At 40.8% G+C, this 21,953-nt stretch overlaps 1 protein-coding gene across 2 annotated transcripts in view; it reads right to left on the bottom strand.

Moving 5' to 3' along the window:
- gabrb3 (gamma-aminobutyric acid type A receptor subunit beta3) overlaps positions 1-21,953 on the bottom strand; it is a 511,154-nt gene that overhangs the window by 90,193 nt on the left and 399,008 nt on the right. For both annotated transcript variants that reach the window (XM_059646784.1, XM_048533130.2), the window contains one exon: positions 9,255-9,475. In XM_059646784.1, coding sequence (XP_059502767.1) covers positions 9,255-9,475 — 221 coding nt within the window. The remainder of the gene's footprint in view (positions 1-9,254; positions 9,476-21,953) is intronic.

Genomic DNA, 21,953 nt, shown 5'->3' on the forward strand with positions numbered 1-21,953 from the left:
GCAGGAGATTGGCATGAGGTATGATGTTCATTTAATGAACCAGCGCAGGTAGCTGAGGTGCTTCATTCTGTGTTGTAACACTTTCATGATCCTGTGATTTTTTTCAAGCTAAAGGGAAATACCTATGGCAGAGAGAGACTTCCAGTTTCTCTTTGAGCTCAGAAATGTCCTGTGAAGTCCATGAAATAGGATGGCTGTGTAAACTGAGTTTCCTAAGTTGCAACAGTTAAACAACGAACGAGGCCATCCTAGAGCAACAATTCACAACCTTTTTAGTAATACTGCACACTTCAATGAGACAAACAATTTCATGGCACACCAACATTTTTCAGCTGATTAGATTGCTTATAAATATTACTTTTACTTGCATTGACAACGGTTGCAGCCTTTTTAGAGAGGTTTGCAACGTGGTGCTTACAACAAGTTAAAGGAGGATGAAATGCATTGAGATTTCAAAACCACCTAAAAATACCATCTTCAACTGTGATAACAAAGTGTAGAGCTGGATGAACAGAGTAGGCCAAGCAGCATCAGAGGGGCAGGAAAGCCGACGTTTCGAGTCTGGACCCTTATCCAGAAAGGGTTTGAAATTTTCTGAAGAAGGGTCCTGACCCAAAACATCAGCTTTCCTGCTTCTCTGATGCTGCTTGGCCTGCTGTGCTCATCCAGCTCTACATCTTGTTATCTCAGATTCTCCAGCATCGACAGTTCCTACTATCTCATCTTTAACTGTGATCCCAGATATATTTTCGAAATCTGCTCAACTCAACTATTTCTAATCATTCATGTCCTTTAATCTGCTCCACATACTGCACTCGGTTCAGGTGTCTTAATTTTGTAGGTGACATTTCATATTTGTAAGATAGAAGTTTAATAAAATAATTGAATGGATACATAACTGAAATTCAGCAGATCAGAGCAAAATGCAAAGTTTGTACACATTCATACAAAGTTTGCATAGCACACTTGTACAGTTTTCACAGTACGCCAGTTGAAAGCCACTGCCTCATGGTGAAGAATTAATTTTAGTCCCAGACCTGAAGTGTTGGGATAGAACCCTGAAGAGATTATTAAAGATGAGTACATTTATCCCAGCCTTGTGATAGCTCCAAAGAGAAGCTATCTGCTGTTCCAGTCTGAAAATTGCAAACTTAATTGACTTAAACCAAACCCACTGAAGATACAGTCTAGTGTGAGTACTATATGAGTGATGTTTTTGTGTACTCTACTTGGTATATCTTTTGGGGCTTATTTAAAAGCATTATATTAATCTTTTCAATTTGAGAAGGAGTTTTATGAGATTAATGAGATTACATTTTTACTATATGTTTTAAAATGTTTGAATTTGTACCATAAGTAGATGGTTTGGTTTATTTTATTTTATCTTAATTTCTTTCCTTAACAAACTACTGTTTTATTTCCAAAGCAAAATCTGTAGCATTGCATGCTTATGATTCAATGAGAGACCACTTCATTAAAATCAAACAAGACAAAATGTAATCTATCAAGTTAGGTTTCAGGTTGCGACCTGATTTGACCAGTAATAACATCAGCTGGGATCATAACAATGAGGTGACCAATGCTGTGCACAGTGTTCTGGATGAGGTGTCACCAGTGTCCTGTACAACTGAACCATAATGTCATTACTTTTTATTCAATTCTCCTTGCGATAAATTATAATGTTCTATCAACTTTCATAGTTACTGGTTGCACCTGCATCCTAATGTTTTTGTGATCGATACATGGGGACACCCAGCTTCTTCAGCATCTCCAAGATCTGCAGTCCCTCACCATTTAGATCGTATGCTTATTTTGTGTTCTTTCTGCAAAAATGGACAATTTCACATGCTTCTCCAATAAATTTCTTCTACCACATCTTTCTCCACTCACTTAACATATCCATATGTTTTTGAGGTCTCTTTATGTCATTTTCATGGATTACATACCGTGCAGTCTTTGTGTCATGGGAAAATCTGGCAAACCATACCTTCCATCCCTTCATCTAAGTCATTGATATAAATTGCAAACATTTGAGGTTCTAGTACTGAACTCTGTTGCACACTGCCGAGTACATTGGTGAATAGCCAAGGTCTCTTCCCCAGGGTAAGGAAGTCCAAAACTAGAGGGCACAAGTTTAAGGTGACAAGGGAAAGATTTAAAAGGGACCTGAGCGGCAATATTTTCAGACAGAGGGTGGTGTGCATATGAAATAAGCTGTCAGAGGAAGTGGTAGAGGCAGGTACAATTACAAAATTTAGGAGACATTTAGACAGACATGGATAGGAAATGGTCAGAGGGATATGGGCCAAAAGCAGACAAATAGGGCTAGCTGAGTTTAGGAAACCTGCTCGGCATGGATGAGTTAGACCAAAGGGCCGTTTCTGTGCTATATATCTGTACGATTCTAATTCTCTCCATCCTGTCATCCGGTAAAGACCCATTTATGCCTACGGTCTGCTTCCTGTTAATCGGCCAATCTTCTATCCATGCCAATACGCTAACTGTTATACCATAAGATTTAATTTCTCTGATAAGTTTTGATTTAACAATTATCAATTGCCTTCTGGAAGATCTAAGTCAACCATATCCACTGATTCACCTTTATATATAGCTTTATATTGTGTTACGTCCTCAAAGAATTCCAAAAGATTGGTCAAACATGATTCATAAATATCAGGTTGACACTGTCTGACTATTTTGAACTTTTCAGAGTGTCCTGTTTTAACAATTTTCATAATAGCTTCTAACATTTTCCCGATGGCAGATGTTAAGCTAATCAGCCTGTGGTTTCCTAATTTCTGTTTCTATCCCTTTCTGAATAACATTTGCTATCTTTTAATGTAAATAACCATCTCTGAATCAAATTGATTTTGGAAAATTAAAAGCAACACATCAACTAAGCCACTAGTCACTTCTTTTAAGGCCCTATGATAAAGACCATAAGACCAAAAAATATAAGAGCAGAATTAGGCAGCTTGGTCCATTATGTCTACTCTGCTGATCAATCATGTTTGGTATGTATTTCAACCACATTTTCGTGCCTTCTTCCCATAACCCTTGCTCCCCCTATTAATCAAGTATGTCTCTATCTCTGAGTTAAAGACACTTCAATTTTTCCTCCAAAACCTGCTGTGGCAATGAATTACACGGATTAACCACACTCTGGCTGAAGAAATTCCTCCTCGTCTCAGTTCTAAAGGTTTTTTCCTCCACTATGAGGCTGAGCCCTTGGGCTGTAGTTTTTCCTACTAATGGGAATATCTTTTCCACATTCACTCTATCCAGGCCTTTCAGTATTTTGTAAATTGCAGTGATATCTCCCCTCATCCTTCTAAATTCCACTGAGTAGAGATTCAGAGTCCTCAAATGCTCCTCCTGTGAGAAGCATTAAGATCCTCAGGATCATTCTTGTAAATCTCTTCTGGGCGCCCTCCAATGCCATCACATCGTTCCTTAGTTACAGGACCCAAAACAGTTCATAATTTTCCAAACGTGGTCTGGCCAGAGCCTTATGCAGCCTCAGCGGTATATCCAAGCTTTTATGTTCAAACCATCTGGAAATAGATGATAATGTTGTATTTGATTCCAAACTGCCAACTGAACCTGCACATTAATCTTAAGAGAATCACGAACTAAGGCTCCTAAGTCTGTTTGTGCTTCAGATTTCCAAAGCCTTTTCCCATTTAGAAAATTGTCTATGCCTCTATTCTTCTTACCAAACTGCATAACCTCACACTTTCCCACATTGTATTCCACCTGCTACTTCTTTGTACACTCTCGCTGCCTGACCATTTCCTTCTGCAGCCTTCCCACTTCATCAATGCTATCTGCCCACCATGTACCTTTGTGTTATTTGAGCGCTTAGCAACAATGCTCTCAATGCTTTCATCCAGATCTTTAATGTATAACATGAATAACTGACACCTGTGAACTCTGGTCTGCAGCTGTCCTGGAAAAGATCCTTTAATCCCCATCACTGCCATCTGCCAGTCAGCCAATCCTCTAACCATGCCAGTACCTTGCCCCTCATACCATGCACTCATCTTATTTAGCAGCCTCCGGGGTAGCACCTTGTCAAAGGCCTTCTGGAAATCCAAATGGATCATGTCCAATGGCTCTCCTTTGACTAATTTGCTTATTAGTTCCTCAAAGAATTCTAACAGATTTCTGAGGCATGACTTACCTCTGATTAAACCATGTTGACTCAGCTGTGGTTTATCATGCATCCAAGTACGCCATAATCTCATCCTCAATAATGGACTCGAAAATCTTACCAATCACTGAGGTCAAGCATACCAGTCCACTGTTCAATTCATCTGCCATTTCCTTATTTTCTAATATTAATTTTCAAATCACACTTGCTTGAATGCCATGTATGTAGTGTGGATATGTAGTTATTGTTAAGTGATCCATAAAGTCCTCCCACAAATGATTTCTTTTCTCTACTCAAACTGATTCTACATCTTGGTCTTTAGAAATAAGACAAGCCCTCATGATCGTACTCATGCCATTCTTTAAACTTACGTTAAAAAGAATTAATGCTCTCTGACATGCCTGATAGATACTAGGCACCTTTAACATTATCATTTTTTTTCCTCTGGATCTTTATCTACCGATTCTGAATTTGATGGTGAGTTGAAAATTAGCAATGTATATATTGCTATAGCAAATACTGTCACATAAATCTGCTATTAAGGTACCCGTCTGTATTAATGCAACATGCACAACTTGGAACAAGTTCCATGTTAGACTTTCCAGTTAGAATATTTAAACTAAATCAACACTGAGGCATGTTATTTGACAAATGTGCGGGCTTGGAACTAAGCATGAACTTTTTTATATATTCCATGGCTCCGCTATTGAACATATTATTCTCAGATATATATCTTCTCATTGTCTTCCTGAAATTCCACAGGGATGCCTTGTATTGTGAAAAACAAAGTATCCATGTCATGTTTGACTGGCTTCCCTTTTATCAAGACCATAGTTCCTCACCTTCATCCATGCCTGTTCTCTGAAAGGTGCTCTGCAGGTGACAATAGGGATACTTTTCTCTGTATATCTCCCCTTCACCACATTTGGAGTTTAATTTAAACTGTTGGAGTGATATTCAGTGAGACCTTCATTAGTTTCAACCTCTTGCTTAACATGCTGACAGATAGAAATATTTTCTGATCCAGAAAGAGTTTTTCAGCAATAGTTTCATTTGGGACAGAACTGATCATCTATACTCCAACACTTATTTCATCATGACATCCCCATTTCAATAAGCATGTCATTCACAGGACTTTCAAATCAATCAGTAAAGTCCCAAGTCAAAAGAGAATATGCTTGAGAAGCACAGTGGCGTTGAGGCATACAGCATGGAAGCAGGCCCTTCAGTCCAGCTCATCTATGTTGACCAATTTTCCCAAACTAAACTAGTCTCACTTGCCTACATTTGGCCCATATCCTTCTAATCCTTTCCTATTCAAGAACGTGTCTAAATGTCTTTTAAATAATGTAATTGTACCTCCATCTACCACTTTCTCTGGTAGTTCATTCCACATACAAATCACCTTCTGCATTAGTGGAGACAGCAACATTGTTAATGTTTCAAGCCTTTTCTTCAGAACCTTTCTTCTTCAAAGCCCCATGTAACAGGGCTGACTTCTGACATTCTTTTAGTCTCATATCTTACACCCTCTGTGGTTTTTAGGATATATAAAACTGTGCTTCTGACATTCTTACAAAGTTCCATTCATCTGTCGTGGATCTGTATTAGCCTGCAGTTCAGTCATGCATCTGTTTTAAAATTTCTGTCCAGGTTTTCAAAGCTCCTCCAGCTGCGAGCTCTGTGCACCTCTCCAATTCTGGCCTCTGGTGCAGCCTTGGTTTTAAACTATCCACTAATGGCAGCAATACCTTCAGACCCTGGGAAAGTCCTGGGCTCTGAAACTCCTTCTCTAAATCTCTCAGCTTCTCGAGTTCACTTTCTATGTCATCTACCTGGACATGTGGTTTGATGTTACATTTTATTTGATAATTCCCCAGCAAAATACTTAGAACTTTTTTACCTTGGTGTAGGAGCTGTGTAAACGGCATCACGGTGGCTCAGTGGTTAGCACTGCTGCCTCACAGCTCCAGGGACCCAGGTTCAATTTCACCCTCAAGTGACTATCTGTGTAAAGTTTGCACATTTTCTCTGCATCTGTGTGGATTTCCACAGGGTGCTCCAGTTTCATGCCACAGTCCAAAGATGTGCAGGTCAGATGGATTGGACATGCTAAATTGCCCATAATGTCCAGGGATGTGCAGGCTAGCTTGGGAAATGCAGGGTGACAAGAATAGTGTAGAGGAATGAGTGCATCTGGATGGGATAGGTCAGCGTGGACTAGATTGGCCAAATGGCCAGCTTCTGTACTGCAGGGACTCTTTGATTCAGGGGAGGCAATGGCCAAGTGGTATTATCGCTGGGCTGTTAATCCAGAGACGCAGGTATTGTTCTGGGGATCCAGGTTCAAATCCCACCACAGCAGATGGTGGAATTTGAATTCAACAAATATCTGGAATTAAGAATCTAATGATGACCATGAATCCATTGTTGATTGTTGGAAAAACCCATCTGGTTCACTAATGCCCGTTAGGGAAGGAAGCTGCCATCCTTACCTGGTCTGGTCTACATGTGACTCCTCCAAACCCACACCAGTTGGCTCTGAACTGTCTTCTGGGCCATTAGGAATGGGCAATAAATGCTGCCTGTCAGTGACATCCTCATCCCGTGAATGAATAATAAAAAAACTTACAAGTTTCTGCTGTTGGTAACAAGCATTTTGCTCTCTTGGCTCTGATAGGCTGCCTATGACCTCACTGGAAAGGAGAAATTTAATCAAATTTGTCTTCGCCACTGCTTCAGTGATAGATTTGACAGCAAAGTTAGCTCAGTATTAGGTGGATGCATGTTTCTAATCTTTAGAACTGCCCTGAATCCTGTCTTCAGCCAACTCCTATGGGCTATGAATTTCCACTACAAAAACTGATTTGACTCCAGATGTTGTGCCAGACATTTCAATAATGCAACAACCACCGATCCCAAACTGTTTGAAGATTTATGTCGGTAATTTATTCCCAGGAAAGAGAATTTTCAGCTTCTGCTCAGTAATACTTCTCACATTCAGCCATCACAAACAGAAGCAGATTAGAAATACAGGGGGCAGGTGTGAACTCACAGCTTGTCCATTAAAAGGAACTTGTAAAACTTCCAAATGAAAAAGCCATTCCAAGTTACAAAGGGTAAATTAGAGAGTTTTTAAAAAAAATATATATTCGCAGTTGTTGCAAGCAATCTTTCATTCCCTAAAGGATATTAGGTAGCCAGATGGGCTTTTGCAGCAATCAACAATACTTATACAGTCACTATTGGGCTAGCAATTTTTTTTCAGTAATTCCAAATTTCCTTTTGTTGAATTCAAATTTCAGACTTTGTTGTGATGGGATTATGATCCCCAGAACCTTAACCTTGATTAATAGTGCAGTGACATTATGACTACATCACCATCTCCCCTTCAAGGGGTGTGATGGAATATTCCGAGCTTCAAATGTATGCAATGTTCCCAATTTGATTTGTCACTTAGTCATTTAGTTAGTTCGTGTATCTTCCAGCTGCCCTGTGTTCCAGATCTACTTCCATTTGGAACTAGGAAGTCTTTTTCCCATCCATGTTGTATGCTCATATTTTCCTCACTTTTATGGTAAATTCATATGCTGATTCACTTATTTTAATTCAATCAAAATGCAGATGAATTCACAAGGCAGACACAAATTATTCCCGCTCTCCTGATCCTATGGAAATTGTCAATTGTATAATCTTGATCATCATCTTTGTTAAAGCCATCAAAATCAGCATGCTCTAGGAATCAAATCTGTGAATATCTAGCCCACATAATTTCAAACTAGACTATAAATGGGAATGAGTGATAATGGGAACTGCAGATGCTGGAGAATCCAAGATGACAAAGTGTGAAGCTGGATGAACACAGCAGGCCAAGCAGCATCTCAGGAGCACAAAAGCTGATGTTTCGGGCCTAGACCCTTCATCAGAGATGAACTCTGATGAAGGGTCTAGGCCCGAAACGTCAGCTAGGCCTGAAACGTCAGCTTTTGTGCTCCTGAGATGCTGCTTGGCCTGCTGTGTTCATCCAGCTTCACACTTTGTTATCTATAAATGGGAATGAGCTGATTTTATTAAAATATAGCTTTTGAGAGGCAGGCAGTGATTCTGTCAAATCTATGAATCATACAGTTTTGGGGATTGGTCTGAAATTTGTCTATTGTGGACTTTGCTGAATTCTTGCTAAATCCAGTTTTTTTTTAAGTACCTCTCCATAACACAACTGCAAAAATCCAAGGAGAGCTAAAACTATCTTCGGTTATTAAAAAAAATCAATTATGGCCCGTATCTGGTGGTAATTACTGCTTTAACTCCCTTGCCCTCAGAAGAATCTGCAAACAGCCTTCAAAATGATTCCCTGAAGCCACTAGTTAGCTCAGAATTTCAGATTATTTTTTCTCGTTATAATTCTTCAAACCAATTATACAGACATTTCATCTTTCCCCCAATGGCAGTCTGGCTGTGTCTTTATATTACTGTAAGTGCCCATTTTGGGACTGGGACCCTTTTTTCTCTGATTTACAAAATGGAAATTTTTATGTTGGGAACGACACAGAGGTATTTAATGTGCGAGGGGGAAATTTTCCTGGAAGATTTTCCTTTCATGTGTGCACTGTCCTGACATATGCTGTGTCCAGATCATCTAGAAGCCCTGGGGCATATGGCCAAGAAAGCCCACAATATTCTGGGACTGAAAAGAAAGCAACGTAACGCTCCTAAGACAGAAGAAAATTAAATCAGAATTCAACAAATGCTACGAATTATATATGAATGTAAGTATGAGTGGTTAATTTATTTGCAAGGGGAATTTCTCTCTGCCTTGTTACATGAGATGTGTTTGCAAATTTCTGCCCTATTTTCAATTTGCAGTCACTGTGGGGCTTTCTGGAGACAGAAACTAGCCCTGACCAGACAAAAGCCGACTGATGATGGCACCGGAGAGGTGAAAGACAATGAGTACCGGCTAGGTCGCATGTTTGCTATAGGTTTTATTCTCCCTCTCTAGCCTGAGGTGAGGGTTACAGTATGCCAGAAAATTAACTGCCTTCCCAACATGCAAGCATTGGCACATTGCCAGGGCAATAAATAAAGCTCTGACACAAACCTCAGTCCGTAAAGCACTGTTCCATCTGGATGAAGGCGGATCATTCTGTTCTTCACCGTGACACCATGCACAAATGATTTCTTGTCGTTCAGGAAGTATGTGTCAGGCACCCAGAGCTGATCTGCCACTCGATTGTCTAGAGTCAGATTGAGAGGTATCCCTGAATAAGCAAGCCTCTTGTCCCTCCAGTATTGTTGGAAATACATCGTTATCGTGTAATCCTACAAGAGAAGTGACAGAAAAGCTATCAGCAGTGTTTCACTGAGGAATTCTTTCATGCTTTAGATACTGTACACAAATAGAATGGGAGTAAATGAACCATATAAAATCCTTCTGAGCAAGCACTTAGTGGGGTGAGCATGTGGATGTATGAGAATCTGCACAGACACTGAGATATAAATCAGTGTAACGATTCAGTGATCTGGCTGGAAAGTATGGAACCAAAAACAATATTGGGATAATTCTTCTTGGATGCTTTCATTGTAGCTTCAATAAAACATGCTACATCTTGTTAGCGCTGAAGCATAGTCTTGTAAAGAGCTGGAGACAGTGACAAAAGGGAGTCATTTTAAAACAAACATCAGTCTGCTCTTATAAGAAAGAGTCATACAGCACAGAAACAGGCCCTTCGGTCCAAATCATTCATGCTGAGCAGGTTTCCTAAATTAAACTAGTCCTATTTGCCTGCTTTTGGCCCATACCCCTCTAATCCTTCCCTCTTCATTTTCCTGTCCAAATGCCTTTTAAATATTGTAATTGTCCCCTCCTCTACCACTTCCTCTGGCAACTCGTTCCATTCACGCACCACCCTCTGTGTGAAAATGTTGCCCTTAAGTCCCTTTTAAATCTTTCCCCTCTCACCTTAAGTCTATGTTTTCTCGTTTTGGACTCCCTTATCTGAGGAGAAAGACCCTGGCTATTCACCTTATGTATGCCCTTCATATTTTATAACCTCCTATGTTCCAGGGAAAAAGTCCCAGCCTGTCTAGCCTCTGCTTATAACTCAAACCTTCCAGTCTCAGTAATATCTTGACAAATATTTTTTACACTCTTGCAAGTTGAATTGCATCCTTCCTACAGCAGGGCAACCAAAATTGTACACAGCAATCCAATTGTGTCCTTACCAATGTCTTGTACAGCTGTAACATGATTTCCCAGCTCCTGTACTCAATGCTTTGACTGATGAAGGCAAGTGTGTCAAATGCCTTTTTCACCACCCTGTCTACCAGAGATGCCACTTTCAAGGAACTATGTTCCTGCACCCCTAGGTCTCTCTGTTCCACAGTACTCCCCAGGGCTCCATTACTAACAGCCATGTTTTGTTTTATCAAAAAATGACAATATGTGTTCATCTGAATTAAACTTCATCTGCCATTCTTCAGGCCACTGGCCCAGTTGAACAAGATCCTGTTGTACTTTTAGATAACCTTCCTCATCGTCCGCTATAACAGTCATTTTAGTGTCATTCGCAAACATACTAACCAAGCCTCCCATATTCTTAGCCAAATCATTTGTATAATTTATGTAATTGTCTATGTAATATGAGACTGGAAATTCAGCAGTACAGTCAGCTTCAAAGAAATTCAGTTGCCCTGCCTTGCAAAATATTCTGGTGATGACTCTGATGAATTTTACATCTCTAAACAGATATTCATATTAAAGAATTTAAGAATGAGATGGAATACAAAAAGTGGCCAATGACCAACATTGCCCGATCCTTCTACAAACTAAATACATTCCATGGCATCATAAAGTTAACCATTTAATCTTCCCGGGATCACTCATTCATGTTGAATCATCATCTCTTCTGCCATATCTAATCCTGAAACCCAGGTGATTTCTTTCCACAGTGAGGTCCACTGAATAGTATAAGGACTACCAAGTCTTTTCTACGTCACTGAGAAATAGCTTGATGGGTTACGGCACAAAGGGAGTAGAAATCCCGGCATTTAGATTGATATCTGCATCTGCTTTAGCTGTTACAACCGCTTATTCATTGAGGCAAAAGATAGTGAACTTGATGGGTCTTGGTGGGATGCTTCAAGTGGCAGTGTGGACTTGTTAGGCTGAAGGGCCTGTTTCCATACTGTAGGAAATCTAATCTAATCTAATCTAATAGTATACATTCATATGATATTATCAGCCTAGATGATTTCTTCCATGATTATTTGCGACTCGAGACAGGGACTGAAATCACAGCCTCCACCACACCCAACCTGAACATAGCTATCTGCCCCCAACCAAGCAATGAAGGGCCTTCACATCTTGGGCTCCTGTTATTCAGCCTAATATGTACCACTGTCCTGGTACCTGTCTGTGGTGCTTTGTCCCTTTAAAGTCAGCTCACTAGAGTTATCAAAAATAAAGAAGATGCATATCGTTACACAACGCTCCTCCATGCATCTCAAAGCTGCCTCATCACTTACTAAATTAATGTATTTTTCCATTTATCTGTTTTATCTTCTGTTAGGTAGACTATGCAGCTTTTCTTTCAGGTGGCAGTACAGAGGAGGGATTGATAACTGGAATTGTTGGCCTGTCTTATGAGGATAGTTTGGACAGGCTGGGCTGATTTTCTCAGCAGTTTAAAAGAATGACAGGGTGACTTGATTGAAGTTTACACAATGTTCTGATAAGGTGAAAATGGGAAAAGAAGTTTTTCTCTTGTGGATGAATTTCAGGAACGCTGTTTTAAAGTTAGGGGCTTTAGAACAGAGATGGAGATAATCAGTTTTTCTGTCAAAGAATTGTGCAGTTTTGTTACACTGCACAGAAGGTGTAGGAGGCCGACTCATTGAGCACCTTTTAAGGTGGAGGTAAATGCATTCTTGTGAGAGAAGGGGTTTCAGGATTTAGAGAAAGGTTACTGGGACAGGTAGGAATATGGAACTGGAAGAACAAATGGATCATCCCCATGATCTTGTTGAATGGTGGAGCAGGCTCAAGGGGCTGAATGGCTTACTTCTCCATCTAGTTCCTATGTTTGTACATGTGAATATTGGTACAAAGCTATCAATTTACTCTCGATAACGAGCACATTGATAGATGTCATCGAAAGTGCTATCATGTCACAGTCACTCAGCATTTATCACCTTTCGTTTGGGTTCTGCCAAGGCCACTGAAGTCCTGTCTGTGCTCATAAGCAGCAAGACCTGTACGGGGATAAGTGGCAAATAACATGTGTGTCACACATATACGAGGGGCAATGACCATCTCCATCAAGAGACAATCTACATTGCCATGTGACATGCATCGGTATTACAACTGCTGAAAATCTCGCTATCGAGAAAGTGGGAGGCTACTATTGACCAGATTCTCAATTGGACTAGCCATATAAATCTTGCTTTTGCACACCTTCTTTGCAGCAGTAACTCTGTAGTCCTTGCAGCATTCTATCACCCTATTATCAATGTATGGTATGATCTGCCTGTGCTACACACAAAACAAAACTTTTCACTGTGCCTACGTACAGGTGACAATTAATAAATCAAATCAATCAAATCAAAGTCAAAAACAGTGGTTACAGGAACTGGTCAGAGACTAGGAATTCCTTAGTGAGTTACTTACCTCCTGTCTCCCAAATACTATCTACCATCTACAAGGCACAACTCAAAAACATGATCCAATATTCATCACTTGCCAGCTCTAACACTCAAGAGGTTCAACACCATCCAAACAAAGCAACCTGCTTGGTTGATATCCCATCTATAAACTCCAACATTCACTATTTTAACCACTGATATATCACTACAGTGCTATGTACCATCTATAAGATGCACTGTGGCAATTCACCTAAGTTCCTTCAGCAGATTTTCCATGACATGACCTCTATTATCTAGCAATACCAGGGAAGCAGTTGCGTCGGAAAACCGTAACTTCTGTTGTATGCTCCAACCACACCATCCCGACTTGGAATTATACATCATTTCTTGCTTTGTCAAAATCCTGGAAATTCCTTCCCAACAGCACTCTGTGTGTTCCTAAACACCCAAAGTTTGCATTGCTTCAAGAGAGCAGATCACCACCATCTTCTCAAGGGAATTTAGGGTTGGGCAATAAATTTTTGCCTAGCCAGCAACGTTCACATTCTATGAATGAATAAATTAAAATCTAGGCAGCCAATTGATAGCATTCTGTATTCAACTACAAAGAGCCATGGACATTGAATTAAAGGCAAGTGGGAGTGGAGGTGTTTTTGACAGGATCAGGTTAACAGTCCTTATGACAGGGATGTGGGATGCATTGGGCTGGGCAGTCTGACCAGGGGTAGAAGGAAACTGGAAGGGAATGGAGACTGTAGGGGGAGGCATTAGTTGGCCTTATCAGGGACTTAAGTAGCACATGGACAGGTTGTTAAAACTACAGCAGACTAAAATGCAACTGATTGATGGTGGGTCTGGTGACCATGTTATTTTACAGGATTTCCTATGCTGGCAAACCCTCCTTTGGAAGGCTGTTAAATGCAGTTCACAAAGTTGCAATTAAGGGATTACAGAGCTGAAAATTGAAATATACTAATTCTACTGCAAAATATAATGTTATGTATCAAACTAAACTTAAGTCTGGTTGAGAACCTGAATCTCACTGCATTATATCCATTTCTTCAATGAGCACTGTTCCTTCTCAGGTAAAAAAGGCTTTCAAATGGATGGCAATCATCGGAAGGAAGGTATTGTATCCGGTGCCTAGATCTGAGGGGATTACTGTAGCCCTGTTTCATATGTTAATCATGTGTACATTAGTTGTGGCAACAAATAATGGTCTTAGCAGGTCAAAATCTATGCTTTGCCTGGGTAAGTTCCATGACTTCTGCAGTATGCTGAATTCTATGCACTGCTCAAATTCAGATCTCTTTTGTATCTCCATTGACATCTCTGCCTTCAGCTGTTTGGACGCTTGAAGCTTTTCTTCAAGTGTTACCTTCCCAAACTTCTTGGGTCTTTATCATACCTCAAGACACTGCTAAATCCTCTCTCTTTTCTGGGCTAATATTTTCTTGCTTGGCTTGGTGCCAGATATGATCTGTTAATGAACTTTTGAAGCCTCTTTAGACATCTCACTGTATCAAAAGGTGCTAAATAGTACATGAGAACAGGAGTAGACCATCCAGTGCATCAAACTAATCCCACTATTTAGCATGATCATGGCTGATCAAATATTTCAATACCTTTCATCCACCCCATTCCATAACCCAGCATGCCACTGTAATCAGAAACCTATCAATTTCTATCTCAAACATACTCAAAGAATGAGCCTTCACAGTCTTCTGTGGTTGAGAAATCCAAGGGGCCATGACCTTCTGAATAAACAAACATTTTCCTCATCTCAGACCTAAATGGCGTCTCATTTATTTTTAAATTGTGCCCGAGTTCTACGTTCCATAATGAGGGAAACATCTCGGGTGCATCTACCCTGTTTATCCCTTTAAGTATTTTTCTTGAAATTTCAATGAAATCACCTTCAAAGTTCTTCAAAACTCTGACTCAATTTGCTCAATCTCTCTTCATAGGACAGCCATCCTGCGTTCTCAGGAAAATAAATACAAGCTGTTGTTATATGCAAACATATGAATCAGGAACAGCAATAAGCCATTCATCCCCTTGAGCCTGCTCTGATTTCTATAATTGATCTGGCTGCAAACTCGAATCCACATTCCAGCTATCTCTGATAATCTTTCACCCCCTTGCTTTACCTGCCACTGCCTTCAAAACATTCAAATATTCTGCTTCCACCTCCTTTTGAGTAAAGGAGTTCCAAAGTCTCATGAGCGACTGAGTAAAAGAAGAAATTCACCTTAGCCATTTTGAATATGGGGGACTCTTGATTTTTAAGATCCTTCATCTCTAGATTCTCCTTTAAGAGAAAACACCTTCTCCACATGTACTCTGTCAAGACCCCTTGGGATCATGTAGGTTTCAATCAAATCACCTCTCATCTTCTAAACTCCAGTCAAAAAAACGAGCGTTCAATGTTTCCTTATAAGACAACACCTCCATTCCAGGTGTTAGTCGAGGAAGCCTTCTCTAAGCTTTCATTGACACATTTAGATGCTTTCTTAAATAAAGCGTCAAATACTGTGTGCAATGCTCCAGATGCAGTCTCAATGGTGCCCTCTGAAATGGAATTAGAAACTTACTACTTTTGTATTCAATCTCCCTTATAATAAATGTTAACTCCATTAGCTTCCCCATTCCCTATACCTACATATAACCTTTTGCAATTCATGCGGAATGAAATTCATATCTCTGCTTTTCAGAGCTCTGCAATTTTTCACCACTTAGACAATGTGCATCATTTTTGTTCTTACTGCCAAAATGGACATTTTTCCACATTATACTCCACTTACCATGTCTTTGCCCACTCACTTAACCAGTTTATATCTTCTAATAGCCTCCTTCCTCATCTTCACATTGAAAAATTAAAACCAAGGCACTTACAATCTCACTAAGTCATTTTCAAAGACACCTATGATGGAATCCATCAGGACGCAGGCACTTATCAGCCTGCAGCTCCAACAATTTACTCACTTTCACTTCTTTAGTGATTATGATTTTTTTTGTGCTTTCTCTCCCTTCCATTTACTGATTTACAGCTGTCTACGATGATATTTGTATCATCTATGGCAAAGATAGATGTAAACTATCTGTTTAATTCATCAGCCATTTATTTATTTATCATACATAAGTTCACTTGGTTAATTTTCTTTAAATATTTGGAGGGAAATATTATGAGCAGTTTTAATATTTCTGGCTAGCATTTGCTTACACTGTAATTTTTCCTTCCTCTTTTTTGCTTAGCTTTGCTTAGTTTTTCTAATCCCTCTAATCTTCTGAATTTTCCACAGGTGTTTGCCTTTTCTTTGATGCTATCTGTAGCATTTCCAGTTGACCACAGATGGTGGGTCCATCCTTGAAACTTATTTTTCACATTAGAATGTATCTATTCCATGTATTCTGAAATATATCCTTAAATACCTGCCCTATATCTCCATAAATCAATCCTTTATCTATTTTGTTAATTCATATTAACCAGTTCTGTTTTCATGTCCCCATAATTGGCCTTATTTAAATTTTTAAAAATCAGTCTCTGATCTACTCCTTTCTCCATCAAACTGAATGAAAATTAAATCATATAAGACAATAAGATACAGGAGCAAAATTAGACCATTCAGCCTATCAACTCTGCTCCACATTTCAATCATAGCTGATATATTTCTCTCCCTCATTCTCCTGTCTTCTCTCCATAATCCTGATCCTCTTACTAATCAAGATCTTACCTATCTCTGTCTTGAAGATATTCAGTGACTTGGCCTTCATAGCCTTTTGCAGCAATGCATTCCATAGATTCATGACCCTCTGGCTATGAAATTCCTCCTTATCTCAGTCCTAAAGGGTTGTCCCATCACTGTGAGGTTGTGTGCTCAGGTACTAGTGTGTTCTACTAGTAGAAATATCTTCTCCATGTCCACTTTATCTAGACTTCTCAGTACTCTGTAAGTTTCAATGAGATCTCCCTCATCCTTCTAAACCCTATCAAGTACAGATGCAGAATCCTCAACCGCTCCTTATATGACAAGATCCTAGGACTACTGTTGTAAAGTAGCTCCTCTGGACCCTCTCCAATGCTATCACATCCTTCCTTAGATACAAGGCCCAAAACTGCTCACAATATTTCAAATGCAGTCTGATCAGAGCCTTATACAGCCTCAGGAGTATATCTCTGCTCCTGTATTCTAGTGTTCTTGAAACAAATGTTAACATTGCATTCGTGATAATGGGAACTGCAGATGCTGGAGAATCCAAGATAATAAAGTGTGAAGCTGGATGAACACAGCAGGCCAAGCAGCATCTCAGGAGCACAAAAGCTGATGTTTTGGGCCTAGACCCTTCATCAGCTAAGATGCTGCTTGGCCTGCTGTGTTCATCCAGCTTCACACTTTATTATCTTGGATTGCATTCGCCTTCCGAACTGCCACCCGAACCTGTGCGTGAATCTTACGAGAATCCTAAGCTAGGACACTGGGTCCCTTTGTGCTTCAGATTTCTGAAGCCTTTATCCATTTAGAGAATATTCTACACCTCTATCCTTCTGACCTCATTCTTCCCCACATCATATCCATCTGCAACTTCTTTGCTACTGTTCTAGCCTGCCCAAATCCTTCTACAGCCTCCCGACTTCCTTAACATTACCTGTACCTCCACCTATCTTTGTGTCATCTGCAAACTTAATAATAATGCTCTCAGTTCCTTTGTTAAGATCATTAACATATAAAGTGAAAAACTGTAGTCCTAACACTAACCCCTGCAGAACTCCACAAGTTACTGGCTGCCATTTTGAAAAAGATCCCTCTATCCCCACTCTCTGCCTTCTGCCAGTTGACCAATTCTATATCCATGCTAGTACCTTGCCCCTAAAACCATGAGTTATTATCTCCTGCATGGCATCTAATCACAGTCCTTCCGGAAATCTGAACAGATTACATCCACTGTCTCCCCTTTGTTTAACTTGGCCATTAGCTCCTCAAAGAATTGTACCAGATTGGTCAGACATGAATCCTGCTTGACAAACCCATGCTGACTCAGCCCTATTTTACTATGCACTTCCAAGTTCTCCACAGTCTTATCCTTAATAATGGACATTAAAATCTTACCAATGACAGATGACTGGCTAATTGGCCTACAGTTTCCTGTATGTTCTATGTTCTATGTACTGCTTTCCTTACTTCTTAAACAGGGATGGTACATTAGCAATTTTCCGGTTCTCTAAAACTGACTCCAGGGATTCCTGAAAGATCACATAATTCCACGATCTCCTTCAGGGCTTCAGGGTGTAGTTCATCTGACTCCCACCAACCTCCGGATACAACGCATCATCCTCCAACACTTCTGCCATCTACAATCCGACCCCACCACCCAAGACATTTTTCCACCCCCACCCTTGTCTGCTTTCCGGAGAGACCACTCTCTCCGTGACTCCCTTGTTCGCTCCACACTGCCCTCCAAGCCCACCACACCCAGCACCTTCTCCTGCAACCGCAGGAAGTGCTACACTTGCCCCCACACCTCCTCCCTCACCCCTATCCCAGGCCCCAAGATGACATTCCATATTAAGCAGAGGTTCACCTGCACATTTGCCAATGTGGTATACTGTATCCACTGTACCCGGTGTGGCGTCCTGTACATTGGGGAAACCAAGCAGAGGCTTGGGGGCCGCTTTGCAGAACACCTCCGCTCGGTTCGCAATAAACAACTGCACCTCCCAGTCACAAACCATTTTAACTCCCCCTCCCATTCCTTAGACGACATGTCCATCATGGGCCTCCTGCAGTGCCACAATGATGCCACCCGAAGGTTGCAGGAACAGCAACTCATATTCCGCTTGGGAACCCTGCAGCCCAATGGTATCAATGTGGACTTCACCAGCTTCAAAATCTCCCCTTCCCCCACCGCATCCCAAAACCAGCCCAGTTCATCCCCTCCCCCCACTGCAGCACACAACTAGCCCAGCTCATCCCCTCTCCCCACTGCATCCCAAAACCAGTCCAGCCTGTCTCTGCCTCCCTAACCTGTTCTTCGTCTCACCCATCCCTTCCTCCCACCTCAAGCCGCACCTCCATTTCCTACCTACTAACCTCATCCCACCTCATTGACCTGTCCGTCTTCCCTGGACTGATCTATCCCCTCCCTACTTCCCCACCTATACTCTCCTCTTTACCTATCTTCTTTTATCTTCATCTTCGGTCCGCCTCCCCCTCTCTCCCTATTTATTCCAGAACCCTCTCCCCATCCCCCTCTCTGATCAAGGGTCTAGGCCCGAAACATCAGCTTTTGTGCTCCTGAGATGCTGCTTGGCCTGCTGTGTTCATCCAGCACCACAATTTATTATCTTGGACCTTCCAATACCTTCTCTTTAGGGATGGCCACTACACTCACTTGTACCCCTCTTATGGTCACTGTTACCTGGGGACACCCTGAGAATGAGATCTTTAACGAATTAGTCATATCTCATTACACAATATCCATTCTGATGTATCCTGTTCTTGGATCGCCTTCAGAACATGCTGATCTCAGAAACTACCCTGTAAACATTCTTGAACTCTTCATCGTGATTGTATTTGCCAATCTGATTTTTCAGTCCATATGGAAATTAAAATATCCCATGATTATCTTCATGCTTTTCTAATGAGCTATCATTGTTTCTTCATTTCTGTTTTCAACTACTGTGTGGTTACAGTAAAGGAGCCTGTACATCTCTCCCACTTCTTGCCTTTGTTATTTCTTATTTCTATCCAAATTGTTTCCACTTCTTAGTTTCTTTAACTCAGGCCATCCTACTTTATTTATTCACTTGTGTGATGTGGATGTCTCTGGCTGTGCCAGGATTTATTGTCTGTCACCAGTTGTTCTTGAGAAGGTGGTGATGAGCTGCCTCTTAAACTGATGCGGTCCATGTGCTGTTGATAAATGCACAATGCTGTTAGGGAGGGAATTCTGCTCATACCACCATTAACTAACAAAGTCACCCCTCCACCTCTTTCAGATACAGAGTCTTTTATGCATTAATTCTCTTTGTGAATCTGAGTCCTTTCTGATGGTCGACTCTTAGATTCACACTCTTCGTCTAATCATGTCCAAGTCAGTTCATCATTTCCATTATTCCTTTCTCTTAGGCTTTGACTCTACTCATTGATTTACCACATCTTCCAAAATTTAATCCCTTGTCCTGTGAACTGTCCTGTACCGTTAAAACCTAGTACAGATAATGCAGTAACAATATACTTATACATTAAGTAAATACAAAAGATGCTACAAATTCTGAGTAGATGAGGGAGCAACTGAACTGTGGTCAGAACCTCTGATGTGGCGGTGCTGATGTTGGACTGGGGTGGACAAGGTCAGAAGTCACATGACACCATATTATGGACCAACAGTTATTTTTGAAATCACAAGCTTTCACAGCGCTGCTCCTTCGTCAGGTGAAGTGAGCTGATGAAGGAGCAGCACTCTGAAAACTTGTGATTTCAAATAAACCGTTGGACTATAACCTGGTGTGGAGTGATTTCTGACCTTGATCAAAACTATTCTTGATCTGATGGCATACACTAACTGTTCCTCTCGCCACAGAGGTGTCCAGCCTGCTCTGTGTCAATAATGTTTTCGGCTTTTATTTCAGATTTCCCCGAATGTTATTTTGTTTGGTCTAAACTTCAACATAGCTGTCACTATTTTATGCCAAGTGCTTCTCAATTATTTACCTTTGAGGAATGATGGTTGGCTACCCTGGGGAGAAACAGCAAACAGTTCACATCTGTGAAAAGAGACCTCAGGCCTGTAGATGGTCATCAGAGGAACAGCATGTCTCAATGAGCAGTAACTAAGAACAGCCTAATGGGTCTCAACACGCCCCATCACCTTTCAATTTTCTGTCTCTGGGGAAGAAGATGTACTGAAAAGGAAAGATTGGGAATTTTGTGTGTATGGACAGAGCCATCGGGGCTCTGTGGCAGGTGGCGTGGAACAGTGAAGGCAATCACATACACATACACACATACATAGTTCCTCAGGATAGAGAAGCCTCACAGTTTGTTTCCAGTGAAGCAGCATGTGGAGTAGACAATGAGGCAGATCCCTGATCCCCTGTGTACATCATAAGCAGTCAAATCCTCAGCAAAGTATATCAAGCATACCACATGAGTGCAGAGAAAAAATGCACATGATATAAAATCACATAGAATTAAGTAGAATTTATTGCAGAGGAACGTGCCATTAGATCGGGGTTTATTCTGCTCATCAGGCTCCACCCATCCTATCAACTGACCCTGTCCAACAGCAACAATTTATATTTATGTCGCATCTTTAACGCACTAAAACATCCAAAAGGAGTATTATGAAAAATGACACCACACTGTGAGGAAATACTTGACAGTCACAAGTCACAGCCAACCCTGAGTAATGCAGTGAGCTCCAAACAGCACCATCAAATTCACCACGAAAATCTACAATTTCTAAATTAGTTTCTTTTTGCAAAATAGTATCTTGACCTAATAGCACTAACTGGGTGAACTAATTAGTCACAAAATGGGAAGAAAAACCTGTTGATTTTCAGGTTTCTACCAGGTGTCGAAATAAAGAATATATAATTTATTGGTGATGGGTGTTTGGGGGTTGAGGTTAAAGATAAGCTAAAATTTATTTCAACTGTACGTGTAAAACATCCCAGACCCCAAAAGAAAGAAATACCTTTGATTTGTAATATTTAATTCTCGCTGATCTAATTATATTCTCCTTGCATCAAAACAACCAGGAAATGTAAATGGAGAACAGTAAGCACTAAAAGCTGCCATCATCAAATGAAGTATCTTGGCTGAATCATATAAGGTGCCAGGTTCCCTTCCCTCGTTCCCCCGCTTCTTCCCCCAACCCCATGTTTCACAGCACAGAGGGTCAGTGGTTAGCACAGCTGCCTCATGGTGCCAGGGAATTAGGCTTGATTCCAGTCTTGGGCTACTATCTGTGTGGAGTTGCGCATTGTCTGTGTGTGGATTTCTTTCCACAGTCCAACGATGGATGTGCAGGCGAGATGGTTAGCCATGGGAACTGCTAAGGGTAGGACTGGGTGGGGTGCTCTTTGAAGTGTTGGTGTGGAATTGATGGGCTGAATGGCCAGTATCCACACTGTAGGGATTCTATGGTTCTAGAC

Source organism: Stegostoma tigrinum, chromosome 6, assembly GCF_030684315.1.
Source record: "Stegostoma tigrinum isolate sSteTig4 chromosome 6, sSteTig4.hap1, whole genome shotgun sequence".
NCBI lineage: Eukaryota > Metazoa > Chordata > Chondrichthyes > Orectolobiformes > Stegostomatidae > Stegostoma > Stegostoma tigrinum.